Below are 26,039 nucleotides of genomic sequence, written 5' to 3' on the forward strand. Positions count from 1 at the left end.
GGGCTATCCTAAGCTAACCTAAGGTCACTGCACTTATCCTTGCTTATCATATCAACATCCTGAACTATACCTGAGTTGCCACACAGAATAAAATCTATTTCGTTCTTTGCTTGTCTGTTACGGCTTTTCCCTGTCCGCTCCCTATTTCTATGCTTTCGGAAGCAGGTGCTAATTTGAGAAGCGTATTCCATCCTACGAATTCGACTAACATCTCTCCACAGTTATTTCTGGAGTCAATATCATAGTTACCAGCTGCTTCTTCACCGTTCTGTTTTTGTGCTACTTCCACATTGAAGTATAGCATGGTTATGGTGTACTGGTTACATCTTTCTTTGTCACTGCTAATTAAAAAAAGAAAGAAAGTGTAGATAAAAGCATCAGAGCTGAAAAAAATGCTTTGCATTTGCTTCTGTCGGTTTTTTCATGCTAGTTGCAAACTGTTTCACAAGCTTTTTGCTTTGTTTAATTGTCACTATGTACTTTTATTGTAACAACCATTCACACACCGCATAAGCAACATATATAGTATGTTCTAGGAATGAATGAAAAAAGGGGAAATGAAAGAAGGGGAATCTAGGGTATTACATACTGACACCACGATGCCCTAGTCGGGACCGTATTACGCTTAGCCACCCAGAGTTCTCTAACATGTACCTATATCTAAGCACACAAGTGTTCTTCCATTTTGCCTCCGTTGAAAGGTGGCCGCCACTGATGGGAATCAAACTCGTGGGCAAGAGCTCAGCAGCACAGCAGCTTAACTGCTAAAATACCACCATGGGTAAACTAACATTTAGGTGCATGTACAAATCAAACTTTCCGTCTGACTGCCTGCTAGAAAAGCCATAGCACCAAATAATCATCAACAAACTTCTTCCAGCATGCCTGGGTAAGGCCGGATCCTGATGAAGCTTAGTAGTGTATGCTTGGGCCCTGGCTAGGCCATGTACACCCGGGCCGGGCCTGGATTGAAAATTCAGCTCTCTGCAGTGCTCTACTCTATGCCTGTGCAAATTAACAAAAACCACTCCCACGTACATCATTTGACTATGCAAAGCATTTTTTCAAAGCGACCACTTACCTCTGTGTAGGATAACGAAGGGTTGAATCCATTGACAGTGACACTCGCAAAGTCTGCCAGCACAGCTTCCTTGAACTTTTGTAGAAGTTTAAGTTTTGAGCCAGGCCCATGAAGGAGGATTGTGAAGCCTTCCCTTAAAAAAAGAAGAAAAAAAAGAAAAGAGAAACAGAGAGAACAGTATGAAGCAGCACAAGCACAGACATGCTCCAGAGCATGACATCCCAGGCAGTGCAGCTGTGCAAAAAAAAAATTAAAAAGAACTTTAAAAGCATGGACTAATGCTGAAGGCAAGATTCAAGAAAGCACTGACACATATTTCCAATGTTATAAAAAAACTACCATGTGATTTCATCACAAGCAAAAGGATTATACTTATCGAAGTATGTCAGTTGGGAATCGCATAAGTCTTGTACTAAAGTCGGTCTCAAAATGGCACCTTTGATATTACATGATGTCATGACACAACAAAATCTGCTGCTGACACAGCAAAATCTGACACAGCAAAATCTGTGACGATCAATAATGCCACCCATAAAATGTTTTGAAAGGTGCTCAGGGCATTTGTGCAGGCGTGCCGCCATCACCAGAATGGAAAAAGCCCCCACACACCCACCTTTTAATAATCAAAACTAAGATAATTTAGAAGAAACAAGTATAACAGTAAGGTATTCAGGGCACTATGATGCCAACCAGTACTTTTTTGATGGTTCAGAAGCTTTGGCCTTCATTTAACAGAGAGAAGCGACAAGTTGGAACAGTAAAGTCAGTACCCCTAACACTTGACCATGTTTTCAAACGGTATGTTATGAAGATTGCTGCTGAAAACCAGAAATAAGAGCTTGAGTGTCAATGCCATCTCCTGCATGGGCTGCCTCTACTATGTTCGTTTATAAGTATGAAGCTGGTATATAAAGGAGATGACATGAGTTAGACCCATTGGGGAGATACATTTATGCATTAAGATTGCTCCATAAATTGAAATGAAACTGCACCGAACATTTTAATGACTGCAACAAACTCAACCACAATTTTAGCAACAACTTGAACACATGGAAATGTAGACACACCAGCACTTGCCATAAAAAAAATCACGTTTTTTCTGACGGAATGCACTATGCTAATGAAACAACCATGACATGATATTCACGTCACTATTATTATCATCTGGGGTTTAACGTCCCAAAACCGCGATATGATTATGAGAGACGCCGTAGTGGAGGGCTCCGGAAATTTCGACCACCTGGGGTTCTTTAACGTGCACCTAAATCTAAGTACACGGGCCTCAAGCATTTTCACCTCCATCGAAAATGCAGCCGCAGCGGCCGGGATTCGATCCCGCGACCTTCGGGTCAGCAGTCGAGCGCCATAACCACTAGACCACTGCGGCAGGGCATATTCACGTCACTGCCAGTCAGTCATGTTTGTCGCGCACCTATGTCATTCCATGCCAATTTTCATATTTATCAAGTTAACGAAACAGCTGCGGGAGCACCAAGGTCATGTCATGCCAATTATCATGTATACAGTGTACCCCAGTTAACTCTAGCCAGAGTTTAAAAATACGCCGACGCAGACGATGTGACCAAACACGTTGCTGACTACTGCTGTAGTAAGTCGCACCATTTTTTGTGTTCTGCTCTGCTTATGTTCTTAATAAGGCAAGATTAATCAACAAACTTCTAAAGTAACGAATCTGGGAAAAAAATTCCAATCAGAAAGTTGTAGATCAGCTTTCAAAATGTCCAATTAGACCAGTGTTTCTCAGCCATTAATTTTCGGGGACCCTTGCGGACCGATGGGATAGATGATGGAGCCCTTACAGTGAGAAAAAGAAAGGTGGGGAAGGTCACAACACAGCATGCAGCTGGCTTTTATTTAAATGAGTCTCCGCCGACCCCCCTGGGTTTCTCGGAACCCCATTTGAGAACCAATGAATTAGACAGTTTACAGCTTTCCTATCTATTAAGTATTAATGTTTTTCTGCTTACTGTGGGTGGTACCACGAAATTAAAAAAATACCATGCGACATGCCTGCTTGCACGCTGTGCTCCCTAATGTTCCACATACAAGCAATATGCTTCCCTCGTGGCGGTTCATGACAGTGATAAGCAGACGCCGTGGTTACCGCTCGTGCTGCTTCAAAGTTCGTCATTGCACAGCCACCACCACTGTAGCTGTCCTATCGCCTGCTAGGCAGTAGCACACGTTGCCTAACGCTGTGGTCATTTGCAGGCGGAATGTTAGGGAGCACAGCAATTATGGCGTGCAAGCAGGCATGTCATGTGGCATCTTTTTGAATATGTATTGCAGAAAGCAGAAAAACACTAATACTCGTGTCGTGCCATGCCAACTTTGGTATATATTAAGTTAATGAAACGGCCACGAGAGCACCAAGACCGTGTTGTGTAAATCATGAAGTACATGACATGTACGAGATGATTTCAATGTTGGGATCTGTCATTTACTTCCGTCATGCACTCCTGTCATGCCATGCCAAGTTTGGTATGTATCAAGGAGTACTGACACAAAAATTTTACATCTAGCTTTTTATGGTGCAATATGCAGCTAACGAGTCGACCCACTTATCATGGCTGGAAACCTCATTTTCTTGAGTGCACCATGGTTAATTATTTGGAGATGGTTTTACAGTGCCCAGTCACAGTTTTTATTTCAACGAGCGCCGAGTGAGCCGGAACTCAGAGGTGAACATATTGGGTGGATTCAGTGCAAACAACAGGACAGACATGAACAAGGGACACGAGCACCAGCGCTGTTCTCACAACTAACTTTATTATCGCAGAAAGACACATTTTAAAGCACAACCTATAACCACGTGACCACACGCCGATGACGTGTGGTGTTTCATGTAAACATAGCTCAGAGGTGTTTTCATGTAAACATAGCTAGCTACGTGAGCACACAAAACTACGTGCACAAGTGCCGCATTGACAACTCTTTTCAACAAAGGTTCCCTGGGTGCTGCTATAATCCCCCCTGGGGTATTGTAAGTATGCGTTACCCCCAAAAATGGACTGCCTAGGCAAGGGTGTCAACCTTTGTAATCCCGTGCAAGCCCATAAATGAGGTGCTCCCTCTTTCATTTGAAAAGGCCTGCTAGGAGAGAGCACTTGCAAGGAGCACTGCAGCCAACACAAACTCGTGATGCAGGTGGTTGTTGGTTGTTTACATTAAAAACAAGTTAGTGTGGATGTTGTGAGGTGGGGTGTTTCATGTGACATGTACTTTAACATTGATATTAAATATGTTATAGGCTATATTAGCCGTTGATATTTTGTAGATGATGCATGTGTGTCCACACGAATCTATCTCACAAGTTATCTTGCCTTCAAAATTTCGTGTCAGTACTCCTCTAATGAAACAGCTGCAAGAGCACTAAGGCCATGTCATGTAAATCATGATGTATATGACATGCATGACATAATTTTCATGTTAGGACATTTCATTTACGTTCGTCATGCACTCATGTCATGCAATGGCAACTATGGTATATATCAAGTTAATGAAATGGAGCACGGAAACGTAGGCAGCTAGATAGATATAGATATGCTTAAGGTGCCTTTTGTTTGCCAATACATGCTTCACATTTAAAACAAACACTGAACAAGTTGCTAGTCCATGTGTTGCATTTATTGCACTGTTTGATGTATGTTCCAGGAGAAACCAATTAAACCAGTGTTGCACTGAACCCTATGCAGGGGCACATCGGCATTCATTGTCATGACTGTGGGTGCACACCCCATTTCAATCGGAGCAGAGTAATGGCGAGGCATAGGGTTCAGTTAACTCGCAAGGTTATCAAAGCAGAGCTGATAAACGAGCTGGGTGAAAAGTGTGTTAGCGCACCCTCTAATGCGCTTTCAAATCAAGAATTTGATTACCTAGCCGGGCTTTAGGGCATAGATGGCTGTACGCTCGAAGCATGTCAGATGATGTGAGTGCCTTTCATTTTCCATGCACTTTTTTATCGAAATAAAGCTAGTTAGAAGTCGGTGCTCTTTGTCTGTTTGTTCCGTCCCTTTTCCTAACTTTTTAGGCGCCGTTAACATTTTGTAATGAATCCATACCAACTTGCCCAAGCGTCAACTCTTTCAGCAATCAAGGGACAGGTATGACTGAGTAAACAAATGGAGCAGCCTTTGCCTATGATCTTGGAAGTAACTTGTAATCTACCTTGGAAACCACACAGTCAACAGCATTAATAATGGCTACTGGTTGTATCTGTATATCTCATATGCAATGTATCACATGTGCTTCGAATAAATAAATCTTGAAACCTGGTTATGTGAAATCAAACTTCCCCGTGACTCCTTGATTACTGAAATTGTTTCCTAAAACATTCACTTGTTCAAATTTAGAGTACACAAACTGTTTGTGTGATCCACATCATGATTATCTCACCAATATTCTTGAATGGCTTAAGAACTCAAGTGCTTAATAATTTTAGCTCACTATCATAGCATACAATATTAATGAAAACTAACAGACAATAATGCTAAAGAAAGTATAGGGGATGTTATTCATTGTAATTAGGATAAAGTGTGAAGAAAGTAAAGTGGACGAAAAGATAACTTGCCGCCGGCAGGGACCGAACCTGCGACCTTCGTTGCAGGTTCAGTCGCAGGTTCGGTCTCTGCCAGCGGCAAGTTATCTTTTCGTCCACTTTACTTTCTTCACACTTTATCCCAATTACAACGAATAACATCCCCTATACTTTCTTCAGCATTATTGTCTGTTAGTTTTCATTAATATAGTGTCTAGCTAAGAAACGAGCCCTTAAAATACTCGTCTTTCCTTTATCATAGCATACGTACTCCAGTCAGTCCGTAAGACCAATGAATACAAGGGTGGTGTTCCTCAATATCATACAAATTGACGTTTTTGTTCCTTTCTACCTTAGAGCAGCTCCCAATGATATTTCTCCATATAATGCCCATACTTACATATTAGTACCAGATTTCCATTTGTAATTTCTGCAGAAATCATGTGATAAAAATTACACCAGAGACCACCATTGCAGCCTCTTTGACTGTCCATTCGTAGCTGAATAAAGGAGAACAAGTTTCATAAATCATCATCAGTCATCATTAATTCAATGCACTTACCTTAAGAGTGCCAGCCAGTGTGCAAAGGAGGAGTGGTAGTTTGAGAGCAGCCTTGCCCGGTGCTTGACATGGGGGTCATTCACCTTTTCCAACATGCTGTTAATCTCATCTGGTGCCATTACAGGCCTGCCAAGCTTGGTCAGTGTGTGGTTGGAAGTCTTTGACCGTGAGTTACTGGTAAAGTAGCTACTGTACTTGCCGAGGTCAGTCTGGAAAGGATGAATAGCAGGTGCATGATGAACACCCTTCCAAGCACACGCCTTTTAGGGATGTCTTTACTTACTTATTTATAATACCTTCCCTGGGTCAGACATTGAGCATGGAAGGTTGCACAATAGAATAAGAGGAACTGATTTACTAGAACGAACGATGAATTAAGGAACAAAGGTAACATAAACAATGAATATTGAAGCAAGACAATGAGGTAGGTTGGTTAAGATGGTTTACATTTACAGACAGTGTTTGGTAAATGGCTCGACTATGCTTGATACCCTTTCCCTTCCTTACAGCCATCATACACACACTATTTCTTTTGTCCTATTACACTGGCCCAGCACGAGTGAAAAAGCTCAGACACAAGCCGGAGTATGTTATGGAATGGCAAATTGAGATGTTATGACTATAGCTGGCTTGCATAAACAATAAAAGTAGATATTGGTGCATGCCTCAGAAAAGCGTTGTGTCACGTCAAAGTACAGCATAACTTCTGCTCTGGCATTGGGGAAAAAACATAACACAATGCTTGGCCCCCCCCATGTGTGCAAGACCGCCACATAGAAAGGAACTGGAAACACTTCTTTGTTCACTTTTGCGACGACCTTCTCCTGCTTACGGAGCGTAAGATTGCGCGTCTTCTCCTTAGTGTCTTGCAGCTGCCAGACAGTCTTAGTTAAAGCAGATTGCTCCGAACAAATTCCAAATTGTGACCTGACCAGGAAGAATGGTTTATTATAACCCCGCACGTACGTCTGCGGCCCTTGGCCAGGCGTGTAATAACGCTTACAGAAGAACAGGAACACTACGCATGGTTTATTCCATGGCAGCCGATTTAAAGCTGTTATAAAAAAACTTGGCCGCGATTACGTCACTCTGACGTATGTGCAAACACCGGTTTTGTTTTTCTTTATCACTTTGCAGCACTCTTCCCTCCTTAAGGTGAGTACCGCTGTAAGTGCTTTCTTGTACGGGTCGATCGACCAAGTGCAGTTGGCTCTTCCTCTTCAGGTAGCTTCGACGCATCAACTGCTCGATCGTGGTCTTGCGGGGGTTGTATTGGCGCGGGGCTGTATCGATGACGACTTGATCCACGTTTCGGTGCAGCTCACCTTCTGCTGTTTCGAAGATGACCATTCGTGATCCCTTTCTTTCTTTCACTGTGGCCGGCAGCCACTTCTCTCCCTCTCTAAAGTTGCGAGCCCAAACAGGAGTGCCAGGGCCCAGCTTGCTTTCTTGTTTGGTCTGCAGACAAATGGGAAAAGTGAGAGGCGGTGGGAGGCATGTGTCTAGCCGAGAACGGATCTGATATCCCAACAAACGTTGAGATGGCGATCTTCCATCAACCAGGAGTGTTCTCCGGCAGCTAAGGAGGAGTTTAGCTATTCACTCGGACAGATCACCTGACCGAACCTTTTTGAGGCCATCCTTCAGTGTCCTCATGGTGCGTTCAGCAAGTCTGTTGGATTGGGGGTGATAGATTGCCGTACGAAGATGTTTGATCTTATTTCCTGCCAGAAACCCGCTAAAGGTTTCTGACGTGAACCGAGTACCAGTGTCAAAATGGCTGATTGGACGAGATTTGAAGTACCATTGTCCATAACAATAGTTCTTGGTACGCCCAGCCTGCATGATATTTCACGCAACGTTGAAACTGTCGATTGCACTGTGGCATGTTGCAATGGAATTGCTTCGATCCATTTTGAATGTGGGCCACCAGAACCATTCAGTGGACCTGCATAATCCAAATGCGCATGTGACCAATTCGCATGCGTTAGAGGCCAGCTTACTAGAATTTTTTGCCGGTGGCATTCCTCTGGCTTGCACACACCTAGGGCAATTTCTATTCATTTGTTCAAAAGCTCCGTCAATGCCAGGCCAGCACACCACGGTACGGGCCAATGCCTTCACCGCGGACATTCCCTGGTGCATCTCATGCAGAAGTTGCAGCCTGTTGCCACGAGCTGCTTCAGGAATCATGACTTGGTGACCCAAGCAGAGCAGGCCATCGTAAACGCTTAGCTCAGTCTGCCGTACCAAGTAAGGTTGCAACCGCAGATTTGACCTTTGTAAGCACCAGGTCATTGTCGGTCAATTCTCCAAGTACTTGTGATGAAAGGGGCATGTCATCCAGCTGCTGCAGCGAGTGCACGCATTCGGGTAGCTTCTCTGATGTGTCCTCTGTGGTGTCCTCAGGAAGCCGACTTACGGTGTCTGCATTCAGGTTGTCTGAGCCAGGTTTGTACTCTATTTTGTACTGGTATGCTCCCATTAGCAAGGACCAATGCTGAATTCTTGCAGCAGAAATGATGGGCGTGGGATGATCTTCACGAAATAGACCCACCAGTGGCTTGTGGTCCATGACCAAGGTGAAGGTTCTTCCCAGTAGGTAGTCCCAAAACATCAAAACCCCAAACACTAGAGCCAACGCTTCACATTCAAGTTGAAGAATATTTCCTTTCCGATTTGGAAAGTCTTTGAGACCGAAAACCTATAGACTTGTCAGCCTTGACAGTGCGTTGGGAAAGCACAGCTCTGATTCTAGTCAGTGACGCGTCGCATTCCAGCCACACCGGCAGAGTGAAATTGAAGTGGGTAAGCATTTTGGCACCACGTAAGGCGTGCTTTGACTTCTCAAATGCTTCAGTTACTGAGAGCCCCAAATACAGTGACGTCCTTTTGTAAGCAAGTCATAGAGCGGCGATAGTAGACTGGCCATATTGGGAAGGAATTTGCTATAGTAGGTGAGAAGACCCAAGTAGAAACGCAGGTCACTGACGTTCTCGGGCATTGGAACCTTCATTATAACGTCCATATTCTTCTCCAGAGGCTGCAGCCCTTCCATACTGATCTCGTGGCCAAGGTACAAAACCTCAGGCATCCTGAAGGCACATTTGTCCTTCCTTAGCTGGACTCCGTAATCTCGCAAGCACTGAAGAACCACCTTGAATTTCTTTCTGCTGTCATTCACCTTCTCTGCAACCAGAACGTCGTCCAAATATGCCTGGACTCCCGGCAACCCGTTCAGCCCGCTGTCCACTGTACGCTGAAAAATAGCGGGGGCAGAAGACATACGCAGGCAGTTACAGCAGAATAATCCACAATGTGTGTTAATGCCAGTGAGTTTCTTTGATTGCTTATCTAGGAGGACCTGGTTGTAGGCGCCTCAAAAATCCGATGTGCTGTACACGTCACCCTCGTGCAGTGCTGCAAAAAGGTTTTTGATTACAGGTAGCGAGTACTGCTCAGTCACACAGCTGGCATTCATCGTTATAGATTGTAATCACCACACAGTCAGACTGTTCTGTCTTTCTTCATTACAGGGACTATGGGCGTCGCCCACTCAGAATGAGTCACTGGGGACAGTCCTCAGGACTTCAAGAGCCTGTCCAGTTCGTTGGACACCTTTTCTCTCATTACATACAGGAGAGGCCCGGCTTTAAAAAATTTTGGAACTGCATCCTCCTTCATGTACAGATGAGCAGGCAGGACCTTGAACACATAGAGTTTCCTAAGATGACCTAGAGGGAACTCTGGCGCTGCGATCGTTCAGCCACCATGGGAATGATGGGTAGTACACGGATTTGCCTAGTCTTTGTGCTTGTGGGCTTCGAACGCACTTGTGGCTTTGTTTATTGCTATGTTTTGGTGTTCTTTCGGATAAAAGAATGGATCGTTGTGAACTTCGTGACCAGATTTGAATCGGTGAGCCTAAAGAAGTTAAAGTGGTGAAGTGAAACTGCTGATTTTTGCTGAACTTCGTTTTGCGACAAAGCGGATGCAGGCGACGCGGAGCCAAACAGAGCCAAAAGAACGAAGTTTAGACAAATCCGTGTACTACCCATGATTCCCATGCTGGCTGAAGCGCGATGCATTGCAGCTCCCATAGACACTAGCGCCAGAGTTCCCTTTAGTAAGTATTGTAGGAAACTATGCTTGAACAGACCCAGTTTAGGTCCAAATACGTCCTCGTACTTGCACAGGATTGCCTGCAAGTTTTGCCCTTGTTGTTTAACACTGGACACACCCAAAACCACAGCACCTGCTTTGTTTAGTGCTCGGATGAGATCATGGCCACACAAGCTCGGTCGGGAGACGTGAACTACGGTCAGTGACACCGTGACAGTTGTGCCGCTGTATGAAACTGGGAACGTCAGCTTCCCAGCAATGGACAATGGGCCCATGTAGCATGACAACATCAAGCTTGATTTTCCAAGGCAAGGTCAGCTTGCTCACTGTCGGCAGTAGACGTCCCAGGACACCACGCATGCAGGTGAACCAATGTCTACTTCCATCAAGATGTCGACTCTGCCCAGCAAAAGCTATACGTCGGTACTGGCTTGACCAAGTCCATTGTCTAGCTTTGGATACGGCTTCAATGTGTACAACTGTGTCAAAAGATCCGTTTCAGCATTTTCTATTGTGCCGCTGCTCCACACCAAGCGCTGCTGTGGTTGCTTTCCTTTAGCCAGACACACAGTAGCTACGTGTCCCTTTTTCCTGCAGTTGAAACACTTGGCATGTTTAATGACACAAGTTGTCTCAGCGTGCTTGCGGCTCCCACACCTGCAACAGCCTTCGGACGATCCACTCGCCTGACTGCAGTTTCTTGCTGCCTGTCCTTTATCACTGGCTAGTCTGTGAAGCTCTGCCTCTTCCTTCGATTCGATCTGTTTCATAAGCTGACTGCAACTTCTGTGGCCAGCACGATGTTTTCGCCTCCTGCAACGTGAACTTCGGGTGTGAAAGTAGGGCCTTCTGCACGTCACTACTGCGACTTCTATACACTATCGCGAAGCAGGCAGTTCAGCATGGTTCCAAAGATGCATTTATCTGCCAGCTGTTGCAGTTTAATGATAAACTGCTGAGCTGATTCTTCTTCCTTTTGAATACGGGTGAAAAATTTGAGGACGACGCAACGAGCAATGGAAAGAAAAATGATAGGTGAAACCTTATTAGACAAGAAGAGAGCAGAGTGGGTCAAGGAACAACCAAGGGTTTGGGACATTTTAGTCGAAATCAAGAAGAAGAAATAGGTATGGGCGGAGCACGTAGCGTATAAGGCAAGACAACCCGCTGGCTTCGAGGGTCGGATTTTTTCGCCAGGGAGTGTTCGATTACAAACATCAGTCCTCTGAGGCAACATTCTTTTTTTTCCTGCTATTGTTTTCCTTGCTACTGTACAAGCACTTTCCCCATCTCTTGCTGTTGGTGGCCCCCCCACTTGTTCCTTCTCCTCTTCTCCCACCACCATTTTTGAAAGGAGTGCATGATATTAGTCTTTTTGCTGCTGTTGTTGTTTGTCGTTTTTCTAGCTACTGTACAAGTACTTCCTCCGCTTCCCTTCCTGTGAGTGAACATGTTTTATGCCTTTTCTGTTGGTGAAGTCGCCATTTTCTTGCTATTGTAATAGAACTTTTTCCTCACACCCCTCTCTCAGCGAACGGGTATAAATTCGACAACTGTACCTGTCAACTCCAGTCTTGAAAAAGATAGATCCGCGGATGATACGGTGAATCAATGTATTTTCTTTGTGTTTACACGTGTGCCTGCCCTTCTTATTACTCATATACACACGAATCCCTTTATGAGACACGCATCGGGCAGCAGTTCTTGTCCTTTATATGCGGTGCCTCTAGTAAAGAGGTTCAACTACGTGTGTGTGTGTGTGTGTGTGTGTGTGTGTGTGTGATATATGATATATATATATATATACTTCATGATATATACAGTGATGCTATCGAGGACTTCTGATTTGGAGCAATTTTTGGAGCAGCAAAATTTCCGTTTTGGAGCACTTTGGAGCAGCAAAATTTTCATCTTGGAGAACTTTGGAGCAGATAATTTTGTATCTGGGAGCAATCTGGAGCAGCGAATTTTACATCCTGGAGTGCACTACAGAAGCATATTGCAATAACATTCAAGCACAGGAATATTACTATGGGGCTCTTCTGAAGGCTAGAAATATTTCGATTCATTGTAAATTTCATGGAAAAAATCATCTCAGGAGAACTGCATAGTTCACTCGCTAATGAAAAAATAAGGGCTCATGCAGTTGAGTGTTCTGAATTAACCTCTTTGGCGATTATTTTCGACACTAGCAAATAAACAGAATACCAGATCAATAAAATTGCCTCTATGAAATAACACTCTAAATACATCTATGTGGTTATCAGCAGACATTGTAGACAAACGCCGTGATGTACAGCAGTGCTTCAATGCCGAAGAGCCACACTGTCCCTAATGCATTTCCCTAAGAAAACTCCAAGGCGAAAGCCAGGTTCTGTTTTTTCTCGATCGACGGGTTGATCCTCCCCCTCCTTCTCTGCAAGCTATCTGCGCTAGCTCCATGATCGGCGCACCGATTACGGAAGCAGTGTAAAGCGACGATGTCGTGATGGCGTCATCACGTGACGTCACGATATATGATGCCATGATGACGTCACAAGTTTTGACGATCTATGACGTGATGATGAAATCAGATGATGATTTTCTGCATCAATCGATTGACGCCGCCGACGGTCAATTTTCGTGTTTGATAAAGCATCTGATGCTTTCGCATTAATATTGCGTTATTGAACGTTAACAACCTGGCCTTACATACCAAACTGTCCTTCACCAGGTCACCTCCTCGCCATGTGCGAAACAGCTTCGCTTATCATCCACTTCACAGAGTGAAATGGCTCCTCAACTTTTTTAAAATGTTTAGTGTGATAACTATATGGACGCTCTCCGCGGATTTCTGCCGTCGCCATTGCCGTAATTTTCTGTATAAAGACCAAATTAATAACATCACCACGCGCATTCTAGCCGCGGGTAAAAGCTCGCGAGCGCTGGCGACGAACGCGGCTGAAGCGGAGATTAAGCTATAGCCGGCCGTCTGCATGAGATAACATCTTCCCGCGTGCGCGCCTGCCGTCGATTGCTCATCAAACAGAGAGGAAACGCCCCGCCCGTCTTTCGTAAGGAGCATGAAAGGACGCCAGAGGAGCGGGGGGGGGGGAGGGAACCGCATCGTTCGAAGGGCGCAATCGCTTGCGCGCGCGCCATCTCGAGGCATCAGGAGACGGCTCGTGAACTTGCTGTGCTCTCAACGCTTCCTTCGTGTATAGAGATCTCAGAGCAAGAAAACGCTTTGGTTCTTGGAGCGGCCATATTCCGTTAAATCAGTGTTTTGTTGAGTTACGCGAGATCCAATCCAAAAGAGTTAGCTGCTAGCCTTACTTCGTTTAACAATACAATTTGTTGGTATCGCATTCATTGCTTCGCCCTTAAGCGAAACTGAGGTTTTTTACCCGTCAGCTATTGACCCCCAAAAGCGAGGGGCGGACGTGTAACATGGGGTAGCCGCTTCACTGTGGGCCGTCAGCGACGGGCCCGCTACTGACAGCTGCCTATTTGCGGCTGCTCCGACCAGGATATATGCTTTTATTAATGAGATGACATTTTTAAAAAGCAAGCAAAAAATTCGAATTGGAACCCTAGCACGTGAGCTCGAAAGAGCAGGGCCTTTTAGGGTATTTACCGCAGAGTGATTAAACTCGGACGTGCTGGTATAAGTAATTACGAAAAAGTTCTTCCGAATGAAGATCCATGGATAAAGTATATCCGAGGAATAGTTTGAACGCGTTTCCACCGTTCGCGTGCTCTTCCATAAACGCGAAGCAAGGAAAATTCCATATTGTTCCATATACTACATGCTGCTAGCGATCCCAGATTTCATTCCGCGATGTACGGAAACAGAAGTGACATACAGTTTAACAGCACACATGTAGTTATTACTGAACATTGCTTTCCTTACGTGCCGTGAGACGCTTGAAACGAGCTATCAGCAGCGTTTCTAGAACAGACGACGTCTGCCGATGAATCACCGTCGCACTTTCTCGCTACCGAGAGGCCTAGACGTCACGAGCCTCTGCGGAGAGCGCGTTTTGCTGTCGAGCCGACTTGCAGAACAGAAGCTGTGTCGGCACCGTGCATGGCATCGTGGCTTATTGGGATTTAAAATTCATGGTCCATGGTTGCGACTTTGGCAGCCACAAGATCAAGCTGCACATGTTCTGACGCGCCGGCCGTGCGACTGCCGGTGATAGACGCCCCCAAACCCGAGACTTTGGCGCAGTTTGGCGCAATTTTCGTCGATATTATCAGGATGGCGCAGTAAATACAATTTGGCGCACTTTGGCGCAGTTGGCGCAGGAGTGGAATCACTGTATATATATATATATATATATATCCCTTTTGCTCAGTTCCACTCAGAGAGAGAATTTATTGCAGTAATTGTCTTATGCAAGTACAGTAAAAGCTCGTTAGTTCGGAAAATCGGATAATTCGGATGTGTTTTTTGGTCCCGGCAAGCATATGTACTGTTTAATGGCACCAAACTCTCGTTAATTCAGTCATAGTTGGCCGGCACCCGGTAATTCCAGACAATCCTTGGAGCACGCCAAGCACAAAGCGGCACAAATGCGCAACTGAAAGGAGCAAAAATGGCGTTCGCGAACAACCAAAACGGCTACAAACCTTCAGAAAGGCATGGCCGCCATCTACAGTCTTACCACAATTGCGTTGTTGGCAACCAAGGCTTCAGTGACTGAGGCAAAGTTTAGTTTTCAACTTTACTCGGCATACACGAACTGCCTGAGCTCCTATGATCGAGTTGATAGCGACTGGGCTCAAAACTGCAAGAAGCAGTTAGCGAGCCAGGTTTATTCAGCAGCAGATGCAATGCTCAGCAGTAGTTTCGTATAGACTCTGGGCGTAGGCTGCGCGTGTGTCTTCAGAACTGCGTGGACGGTATGATTGGTGTGCCAAGAACAAGAAAATTTGAACACATCAAGAAAATTTGAACACAGTACGTCTGTTTTCTGTCTGTGTTCAGTATGTGCTTTGTTATTCTCCTAACAAGTATGTCCAGCCTCCGCTTCTTAGAATGGCATACAATAAGCAATATAAATGCAGTGACAGGCTTGCCTACAAGTTACCATGCATGTGATCCCCGTGCATTATTGGTTGGCATATTTTGCTATAATGAAGGTGACATTGTTTTGCTGGCAAGCTGGTTTGTGTGCAGTGTATCGTGTTCGATGTAGGGAACTGAGGCGACACGTTGATGAACAGGGAATGACAACCTGGTCGTTTATTCATGACGCTTATATAGCTGCGTGGGTAACAAGGGGAAGGGAAAGACAAGGAAAGAAGTGGCAAGCGGTATCCTCGCACATGCGCGATGGCCCGTTCTGATACATCTTTTCTTCATACAATTTGTAGTTATAATACCAAGCAAACAAAAGAAACACAAGTGAACTAGCACATCTGACGAAAGTTTTTTTCGTAGCGCAGGCGCTGCGGCTCCGTCCGGGATCTCGTTGACCTACGAAGTGTTGGCAATTCAGATGGGTCTCCCGGTGATTCTGTTTGCTCGGTTTCTTCAGAAACCCTGGTGCTTTGCGGGTCTGAACAGCGGTCAGCCGCCGCTACGTCGCACGTGCCGTGTGCCGGTTCCGAGCCTTCGACGGTTGGTCCTACGCTCTTGGGCGGCTCGAAGTCTTCCAGGCCGCTCTCGTAGCCGTTCTCGTTTTCGCAGCGTTCATGTGTTTGCAGCAAATGTTGTCGATTTCGCCTCAGCTGCCCTTGGCTCTCCGTTTTGACCAGATATGAACGCGGCGCTACCTCCTTAAGTACCGTTGCTTTGCGTGACCAGTTCCCATTCTTGATCCGAACAACGTTGCCTGCATCAAGGGGCGATAATGGCTTACCCTGTAGTGATTGCCGATGTTTCGATACAGGGCACTCTCCCTCGACGTTAAACTCTGGGACCGTTGACCGAAGACGACGACCTTGTAGCAGCTCTCCGGGCGACCGTCCGTCTTCTAAGGGGGAAGAACGGTAAGCCAACATGCCCAGCCAGAAATCCTCACGGCCCTCCGTAGTTTTCTTGAGAATTCGTTTCACAATCTGTACGCCCTTTTCGGCTAAACCGTTTGAGCGGGGGAAATTAGGGCTGGATGTTATATGCTCGAAGTCGTACCGTTTTGCGAAGGCAGCAAAGTCACTCGAAGCAAATTGGGGCCCGTTGTCGGTGCATACTTGCGCTGGAATGCCATAGCGAGAGAATATGGCAGATATCTTAGAAATAGTTTCCGCTGCTGTTGTGCCCACCAGTCTTTCAACATCCGGGAAGTTCGACTGGTCGTCATACACCACGACGTAGGAGTCCCCTGCAAACTGGAACAAGTCAATTCCGACACGACACCACGGTCGTTTCGATGCAGGCCGCTGTAGCAGGGGCTCGCTCGGCTGGCTGTAGGCGTATTTTTGACACACCTGGCATGTTCGCACTAGATTCTCAATGTCACTGCCGAGTCCTGACCAAAAAACTAGCCTACGTGCCCTGGCCTTGCATTTGTTTTGTCCCATGTGGCCCTCGTGTATCCGCCCCAGAATTTCTGATCTCATACTTTTCGGCACGACGATCTTGCTCCCTTTAAGCAGTACGCCGTCCACTGCCGATAACTCCGATGTGAATGGCTTTAGTTCCCCTTGAATCGTCGCACCTGCCTTTAGTTGCTCTACCACGCTGCTTAAATACGGGTCTGCGCGGGTCTCTTCTTGAAGTCGTTGCTTTGTTCGTCTGCTTACCAGGCTTGAAACCACCTGAATTGCGTGGACCTCCATGTCTTCCGCTTCATCAGCAGCCCCAGGCAGCGTGGCAGTACGGGACAGCATGTCTGCGAGCACCAGGTCTTTCCCAGGGATGAACTGCAAGACATAGTCGTATTTGAAAAGACGGATGAAAAATCGCTGCAGTCTTGGTGGCATGTCCGCAACACTTTTCTGGGCGATGGCAATCAGAGGCCTGTGATCAGTTTCGACAAGAACCCTGCGGCCATAGACAAACTGGTGAAACTTTTCGCACGCAAATACTATAGCCAGCGCTTCCTTTTCAATTTGAGCATAGCGTGTTTCACTCTCGCTCAAAACCCGCGATGCGTACGTGACCGGGCGCCAGTCGTTTCCGTGTTTTTGCAGCAAGGCGGCACCAATGCCGATTTTAGAGGCGTCTGCAGTTACCTTCACTTCTTTTTTTGAATCAAAGAGCGCTAGTATCGGTGGGTTCATCAAAGCTTTGCAGATCTGAGCCCACTCGTGCGCGTGTGCTGACGTCCATTCGAACACCACGCTTTCCTTCAAAAGGCCACGAAGTAGTGACGTCCTGTCACTGAGCGAGGGTACATACTTGCGGAAGTAATTTACAACGCCCAACATTCTGCGAACTGCCTGCTTATCTTTCGGCTGCGGTATAGCGTGTATGCTCTCGATTAAGTCTGGACTGGGGCGGACACCGCTCTCGCTGATCACGTCACCAAGAAATGTTATCTGTGTCACACAAAATATGCATTTTTGGGCGTTAAACGTCATCCCAGCTTGCTCCGCTCGCTTTAGTACGGCTTTCAGCCGTTCATTATGCTGCTCTGTCGAGTCCCCCCAGATTAGTATATCATCAATATATACACGCACTCCTGTCAAGCCTTCAAAAATTTCTGTTAACGTCTTCTGAAAGACCTCACTTGCTGAAGAAATTCCAAATGGCATCCGCAAGAACCTGTAGCGACCGAAGGGCGTTGCGAAGGTGCAAACGCGTGACGTAGCCTCGTCCAACGGTATCTGGTGGAAACCTGCGTTTGCGTCTAGTCGGGAAAAGTACTTTGCGCCCGAGATTTCACTTTCAATGTCCTCCCGAGATGGCATAGGATAATGTTCGCGCATTATGCTTTTGTTTATGACTCTTGGATCCATACATAAGCGAAGACGGCCATCCTTTTTCCTTACTACAACTAAAGGGCTTACCCAATCGGTAGGCTCGTCCACTTTCACGATGATAGAGGCCCTTTCCATGCGGTTCAGCTCCTCGCGAAGCTGCTCCTTGATCGCCAACGGTACCCTCCGGGCAGGCTGCACCACTGGAATGGCATCCGGTCGCAGTACCATCTTGTACTGTCGCTTTACACAGCCCGTTCCGCGAAATAGGTGTGGAAAAGCCAGCTGGGGAGTGTCTTCTCTGGAGTCTACCGCATTCACTGTTGGAATCAGTCCGAATTCCTGACATGTCTTGAGACCAATGATGGCATTGCGACCTTTCTTCACAATGAAAAATGCAACCTGACGTTCTCGGCCGTTTAAATGCAGGACTTCTGTTGATACTCCCACGTGCTTGATAATGCTTCCATTATATGCAGTCAGAACTGCAGTGCTTTTTCTTGGCTCAGTTGCTCGGTTGGCACGCCGGAACAAGGACAGAGGTAGTAGGTTCGCTTGTGAGCCAGTATCTACTTTAAATCTGAATTCTTGGCCGCCTATCTTGCCGCGCACTGTCCAATCTGCTCCCACACCATCCGCCACGCCGCACACGCTGATATTCAAGATATTGAAATTATCATCGTCCTCTTGTGTATGATCCACTTGGTCAACGTGACGCTTTCTGCAACACGCCGCAAAATGATTCTTTTTTTGCATGCGTAACAAAACTTTCCCCGAGCTGGACATTCTTCTGGAGCATGGAATCTACCGCACTGACGACATCGAGCCTGTTTATTGCTGGCCTGTTCCGTTCTTCTTGTGTACTCCACTTGCCGGGTTTCCTTCGACCACTCTGCATTTTGCTGCGCAGATACTTCGGCTGCTTTGCACATTTGATCAGCTTTCTGCAAAGTAAGGTCCTTCTCGCTAAGCATTCTCTGTCTGAGTTTTTTATCGCTGATCCCAAATACCACTTGGTCCCTTATCATAGATTGTTCAAGCTCTCCAAAGTTGCAGAGTTTTGCTTGCTTCTTGATGTCCCTCAAAAATCTTTCAAACGGTTCTGCCTCCTCTTGTACTCGCAGGCGGAATACATGCCGTTCATAAACTTCATTGCCTTGCTGGACACAGTACTCTTCAAACTTTTTGACCAAAGTTTGATAATCTTCTTTGTTCTCACCTTCGGAAAACGCGAAGTTGTTGTACACGTCCAAGGCATCGTCACCTGCGGCGCTGAGGAGTATGGCCGCTTTCACAGCTTCCGTCCTTGGCTTTTCTGACGATGTGGCTGTGAGGAAGAGCTCCAACTTTTGTTTAAACTGCAGCCAGTTTCTCCTCAGGTTTCCGGAAAGCTGCAGCGGTTCTGGGCGCTTGACGACATCCATTCTGCCGCCGAGACAAACTCGTGTTCGATGTAGGGAACTGAGGCGACACGTTGATGAACAAGGAATGACAACCTGGTCGTTTATTCATGACGCTTATATAGCTGCGTGGGTAACGAGGGGAAGGGAAAGACAAGGAAAGAAGTGGCAAGCGGTATCCTCGCACATGCGCGATGGCCCGTTCTGATACATGCAGGAGCATGGCGCACATATGTTGGATATTGCAACTACCGACCATTGTGAGAAAAGCCTTCTTTGCAGTACGTGTCGGTGCGTTCTGCACGTGAAAGCGTAGCCATACCATACCGCCTTGACGTCTGCTAATCTTCCTCGTGGTGTGTGTCTCTCCGTTCGCTGTGTGGCACTACCGTCTACAGACATTGCGAATACCAAGCTGCCACCATGCAAGACATGCAAAAGCTGGAGGAACAGCAGGATATGGAGAAAGCAAAGTTCCACGTGTTAGTGAATTACCAGACAAGCCTACATGATAGAATGAACAGTGCCCTATAGTCACCTTATCGCTTTCTTCGTCCTTGTCATCTCCAGATGAGTGTTCACTGTCCGAGTCACCAGAAGATGTTTCCGCTTCATTCTTCATCTTCGACAATTCTTCGAACATATTCACAGGGGGGAAAAAAAAGAAAAATCACGATACTGCTAGTAATGAGGAGAGCTACAGGGAAGGTATCCACACACTCACTCTGCTTGATCTTTTTTCTCAGCGAGTAAGGTGATTTCGGGGCAACAGGCGTACTGCAGGAGCCTTTCCTCTGCTCCCTGCTCGGTGTCCTCGAAGCAGCCTTAACCACTGCGTGCGTGAAATTGGCACAGACAATTGTGAACAAAATAAAAACCAAAAATAGCAATGTTGCTTACCATGTTTGGCTTTTGGTGTGCAAGTGAGATTGAACACTTGGCGTCCCGTTAGTGTGTCACTGGTGGCATGAAGACCTTTAAGTGACGCATACACACATTATTGCAGCTATGGCAGTGTACAATCGTGCATGCTTTCGGACTTACCTATGGGAACTGGTGCCTCTTCCTGCTGCACACCGGCAACCATAGGCGACTCATTGGTCAGAGACGGCTCTGCTACAGACTCCTTCACTGCAACTGCGGGAGAAGCACCAGTGTTAAGCACTAGTTAGAAACTGCCATTTTTAATAGTGCGGCAAAACGGTTAGAAAGTTCAAATCTATTAAGGTCAACAACGGGGCAAACAAATAAAGAATGTGTAGGAGGATTGACAAACACTGACTGGCAAGTCCTAACAGGGAGTTTTAAGGCTGTTCCTTGTCAGCACAAGCCCCTCATCTAAAATTTGGCACTTGTACTAGTTACGGTTCTGAACAATAAAATCGCAGTGCTATTAAAGCCATCAGCAGAGATACCGGGCAGGAAGACGGTGCGCATCTGAGAAGCATGCAAGCTCTGAAGAAAATTAAGCTTATTTGGGTGAATTCCAGAAACAGCGCGATTGAAACATGGATTCACTTCAATATGGCGCAGGCCCCCTTTTTAGCTTTTTTTCTAACCAGGACTTGATAGCGACCTTCAATAAAAACTAGTTGTTCTGTTCCTTTCTACAATTTTACTTTATTGATTTCTTCCGGCTGTTCTGTACCGTCAGTCTTGACAAAACAAATGCATCGGTCAATAGAGGTCCAGGCCGGTGGGAAATGGCAAACTGCTGCAAGTAGTTCAACCATCTGGCAACACATCCTTCAGTTTGGGTCATATTCAATAGATAAGTGAGTGCTTGGTGATCAGTGAACAAGGTTAACTCAGTACCTTCTAGGTACGTACCAAATTGCCTTCAGGACTGCAAGTGCTTCCTTTTCAGTAGTGGTGTAGTTGACTTCAAGTTACTTGAAGGTGTAGCTGTAGTAACCTACTACGTGTCACTTTTCTCAGCCTGATGCTTCCGGACATTTCTGATACAAGACTGCACCTGTCCCACAACGTGAGGCATCAGTATTCAGTTCAAAGGGTAACAAGGCCAGCAGAGATTCTGTGCACCAAATTGCAGCAGACTCTCTCCCATTCATTGTTCCATTCATAGGGAACTTCTTTCAGTGTTCAGGGTGTGAGGCATCCAGTTTCTACAACAAAGCCTCAAACAAAAGATCTAGAATGTCCTGCCAATCACAAAAAAACGTACAATGAATGGATGTCATACGATTCCACCAACTGGGAGATCCTCTCAATGGACTCTTGTTTTGTACTTTTGGTTGTCCCATGAAAGATTCTTCAAAGAATGCAACTTTACGTTCAATGAATGCAGTTTTCTTAAAAGTAACCTTGAGCTGTGCCAACCTCAAAGGCATTTCACATCCAGGACAGGTGACAGATGGTCCCGATGCTCAGCCTCTGTTTTGAAGAAGACGATAATATCGTCTATGTAGTAGATATTGGAAAAAACACCTAGATGTTCATGATCTTCTGGAACCATGCTGGGCAGTTTTTCCAACTGAAAGGAGGCCGTTTATACCCGTACAAATTGAATAGCCCTATAAAAGCAACGTACATCTTTGTTTCTTCAGCTAGTAGAATCTGCTAGAAATCTTTGCACAAGTCAGCACGTGAAAAGTGTCGGAGACCACCTGTCTCATCTACAACCGTGTCTATCTTCTTTGGCATGGGAAATGGTATAAGATCCATCTGACCTTTGAGAATCCTGTAGTTGGTGCACAATCTGAAGGTTCCATCTTTCTTCGGCGCAATCGTGATGGGAGAAATGAAGGGGGATACCAAAGGTCGAATTATATCGGCGCCTAGCATCTCCTGCTACTCTTTCTTAAAGGGGCCCTGCAGCACTTTTTCAGCATGGTCAGAAAACGCTGTCGAGTGGTAATCGAGGCGCCCGAGAACACGCGAGCTAAACGTTATTTATTTATTTATTTATAAATACTGTTAACCCTCTCTTGAGGGTCATTACAACGCAGCACACAGCCTGGGATTTACAATAAATTCTTAAAGTCAGTTGAAAATCACTTCCTCTTCTCTCAACAAATGATGCTATTTAATCAAAATCACTGCATCACTGACTCAAGTTCCACATCATTGGCTGATTTGAACATAGCGTGCTCAGTAGTTACTGCGGCCACCGCGAGAGGCCGCCACTTGCCCGCCTGCATGATCACACTGAAAGTACGGCGCATGTTTGAAGAAAAAAAAAGCACTCAAGGTCACGAGGCGTGCATGGCGTACCTCCTTCCCCCGTGCCACCTCCCCCTGTTCCAGCGCTTTTGTCGAGATGAGAGAAAGCAATTACAGCGTGGGACAAATCTTTGTAACTCCGCTCGTACTGGATGGATTCTAAAAATTTTTGCTGCAGTCGATTCGTGAGGCAATAAGCTCATTTAGTGAAGCTATTCCATAGCTACTTGGAAAAGTGTTGCAGGGCCCCTTTAAGCGACATCTTTTGCTCTCTTGACGTATTATAAGGTGATTTTCGGACGGCAGTTTTGTCAGCTAGCTCGAAAGGGACCTTGTTAAGACTTCATCGCTTGAGGATAGCTTCCTGCGCATACAAGTTAGCGTAGGTTGTTGCAATATTCTCCGCATACTTGACAACTCGTAGATTATCTTGTCTACCCTGTTTTGACCCGTTCCTTGGTACCCCTTCGACTAAAACCACATTGTCCCACTACATGTTGATTTTTAATTTTATACCGGTATCTAGTCTGGATAGCAGAAAGCTGTACGTTGCACCATCTGTCACCGATACTTATCTCTCTATTTTATGACCTTGGAACTCAATGTTTACTGAGGCCCAGTCATTACGCAATGTCACTTTTCCATCGTAACCTCGTACCTGTAGGATTCTTCCACTACGCAGGCGACTTGCATCCACCGGCTTGGCGTTTATTATAGACACAGACGCACTGCTGTCTACCAAAGCCATCATATGTTTGTTTCCCACTTTGATGGGAATGAGAAGTAGGCAAGAACAAGTCGAATAAACAGTCTCAGCTGGAGTCATCGGGTGTGACTGATCACACATGTTAATTAGTCATTTGTTGTAAAAAGCTCTTGAGCATCAGTGATATTAACCACTCGACCACTTCGAATGCACCATCTCAAGTTCTCTGTCCTACTTGCAGGTAGCCACTGATCACGGCTTGACCAGTCCACATCAGTTCAACTGCTTGAGTTAGTAGTTATGCTTTCTTTTGCAGTAGATGAACACTCCAGGAAACTGTCTATTGATTTAGGTGCTTGTGTTTGCCCTTGCTCCAGGACTACAGCGTGCAGCTCATGCATTATTAGTGCTATTACGCATTATTAGTGCTATTATTATTAAGATGGAAGCATAGACTTGGTCAGATTTAAAAGATGGTGTTTCCCAAAGAAATACTCGAGAAGGGAGCCATCTTAAACATAAAAGGGGAGCCCCCCCCCCCCTGCATTTGAAATTAAGCACGGTAATCCATCTTTGTACTGGCTTGCTTCGGAATGTAATCAAGAATTTTTCTTTACGTTCCAAGATTATCACCTTTTTCAACAATGTGCACCTAATACCACTTGCGTGCAACACCTCTCAAGTAACTACGCATGCTAGTAATCTTATCCTCATCACAGTGCCACTTGTTTTTGCCAGGAGCATAGTCATAAAACTTGAGCAAACTTTCTGAATGTGCAGACATGCCGTCGAAGGCATCAGTCTCCACGAATTTGGTCACTGGCTTGTCAGCGTTTATTAGACAGCATATGTCACCAGTTGGTTCTGTTGCACAATCTGTTTCTGTTGCAGATGAAGAGCTTTCAAAGCGAGGCTCACCTCTTCCATAAAGACCATGATCCTCAATCATTTCAACGCATCGGTTGAAAAACTAGGTCGTTGAAGGTCGCCAGATGCGAGTTCACTTTGTGTAGATAGGTCTGCACGAAGCTTACCCTACGAGGCGACCGGAAAAGGACGCGACGTTCCCCACTGCCGCAGCGAACAAAGACGCTACGGTCGGGTTCGTCGACTCTCCAGCATGGTGCAGAAAATGCACTCGAGGCAGGATGTGAACAAACACGGGTTTATTAACCCAAGGTGCAGCACAGTGCGACAGTCGCGGGCTTGCAGACCGTAAAGGGAACTCCGCAAGACCGGTCGAGTACGCTTGCCAGCGGCGCTACGACTATCACACAAAGGGCAGCAGTCGAGCACACGAACGAGAAGCCGCCTGCCAGAGCAGCGTGTCAACCTCTCGTGCAGGCCTGCGAGCATCTGACACGGGCAAGCCCGCGCCAGACAGAAGCGAGCTCATGGGGTTGTCACACTGGCGGCCAGTGAGGTCAGGCACAGCGCAGTGACGTAGGCTAGCGCAGTAAGCCGCGAGCAATGTTCAGACATGTCCGGACATGTGGTGCCGTGCGAGGAAGACTGACGCATGGCTCACATCAGGCAAAAAGGCCTGGCGGCGTAGCCACGGTAGCTAGGGTGCCTTGATGCGCGTTTTGTCCAAGGTGAGGACATCTGCGGCGTCTACTGCGGCGCGGCTGCCATATTTTAGCCCACGGCTTCTTAAGCTGTATTCTCACGACGGACGTGATCGCGGACGGATCAGTCACGTGACACGTGACGTGATTCGGATCTCTCCGCAGCCAGCATTCACACGACAGGACTCACAGGAGAGAATTCACGCTACAAGCGACGATTTCGGCATTGATCCCCGAGGATCCCAACTGTGATTTGGGCCTCCGTCGTTTCACGAATCGCTCCGCGCGGACCGAAGCGGGGACGCGGGAACGGCTCACGTATGGTGACGTAGTACGCAATCCGCAGGCTCGAATCGCGATTTCGTCCGTCGTGTGAATACAGCTATACCGGCGTCTCACCCCTCTACGGCAGCTGCGCCGAGGCACGAGACGCGGGGCAAAAAATGGCGTCGTGGCGGCATCAGCCCCTTCAAAGAATGGCAACACCCTAAGGGGGGCGCACACATCGAGGCACACTAACGGTAGCCATACCGCCAATTAACGGCGGTTCCCGGCGCTCGAGTCGCGCGGGGCGAGCACATGCGCTAGCTGGGGAACGAGGTGCCAAAGGGGAGGGCGCACTCGATTCACACAACTTTCACAGCTCCTTCACTTCATAGTTGAGCGGTTTCCATGGCAGCCTTTTCCAAAATCAGATTCACGAGTTCTGCCGAGTTGAGCTCCTGTGGTAGTTCCACTGCGGCTGTATCTCGAAAAGATGATCTTCTCTGCGGAGTGCTCGTCAAGAAAGGATGTCGTCCACATGTTGGCTTCGATTACTGGCTGTGCCAAAATAATGTAGCGTTCGTAGTTAAAAGGAGACAACAAAACCTTTACTGTGGAACTGGCATCCATCATGTTCTCTTTTTATGTACAACATCATTCTCCTTTTCTTTTTTTCCCTATGTTCTTGCACTTCATCTTCTATCCAAAGGCTCATACTGCTTACTAACATATGGATGCAGG

The 26,039-nt window shown here is 46.4% G+C and overlaps 1 protein-coding gene and 1 long non-coding RNA gene across 2 annotated transcripts in view; one reads left to right on the forward strand and one right to left on the reverse strand.

The window, feature by feature from the left end:
• LOC125758489 (uncharacterized) overlaps positions 1 to 26,039 on the forward strand; it is a 210,298-nt gene that overhangs the window by 72,106 nt on the left and 112,153 nt on the right. The window lies entirely within an intron of this gene.
• Positions 1 to 26,039, reverse strand: part of LOC119394501 (origin recognition complex subunit 2) — a 69,443-nt gene that overhangs the window by 42,425 nt on the left and 979 nt on the right. Inside the window, exons 2-7 of the mRNA XM_037661807.2 lie at positions 20,622 to 20,714; positions 20,478 to 20,552; positions 20,302 to 20,409; positions 20,116 to 20,210; positions 6,205 to 6,413; positions 1,082 to 1,214 (exon numbers count right to left, since the gene is read on the reverse strand). Coding sequence (XP_037517735.1) covers positions 1,082 to 1,214; positions 6,205 to 6,413; positions 20,116 to 20,210; positions 20,302 to 20,409; positions 20,478 to 20,552; positions 20,622 to 20,714 — 713 coding nt within the window. The remainder of the gene's footprint in view (positions 1 to 1,081; positions 1,215 to 6,204; positions 6,414 to 20,115; positions 20,211 to 20,301; positions 20,410 to 20,477; positions 20,553 to 20,621; positions 20,715 to 26,039) is intronic.

The sequence above is a fragment of the Rhipicephalus sanguineus genome, chromosome 5, assembly GCF_013339695.2.
Source record: "Rhipicephalus sanguineus isolate Rsan-2018 chromosome 5, BIME_Rsan_1.4, whole genome shotgun sequence".
Taxonomy (NCBI): Eukaryota; Metazoa; Arthropoda; class Arachnida; order Ixodida; family Ixodidae; genus Rhipicephalus; species Rhipicephalus sanguineus.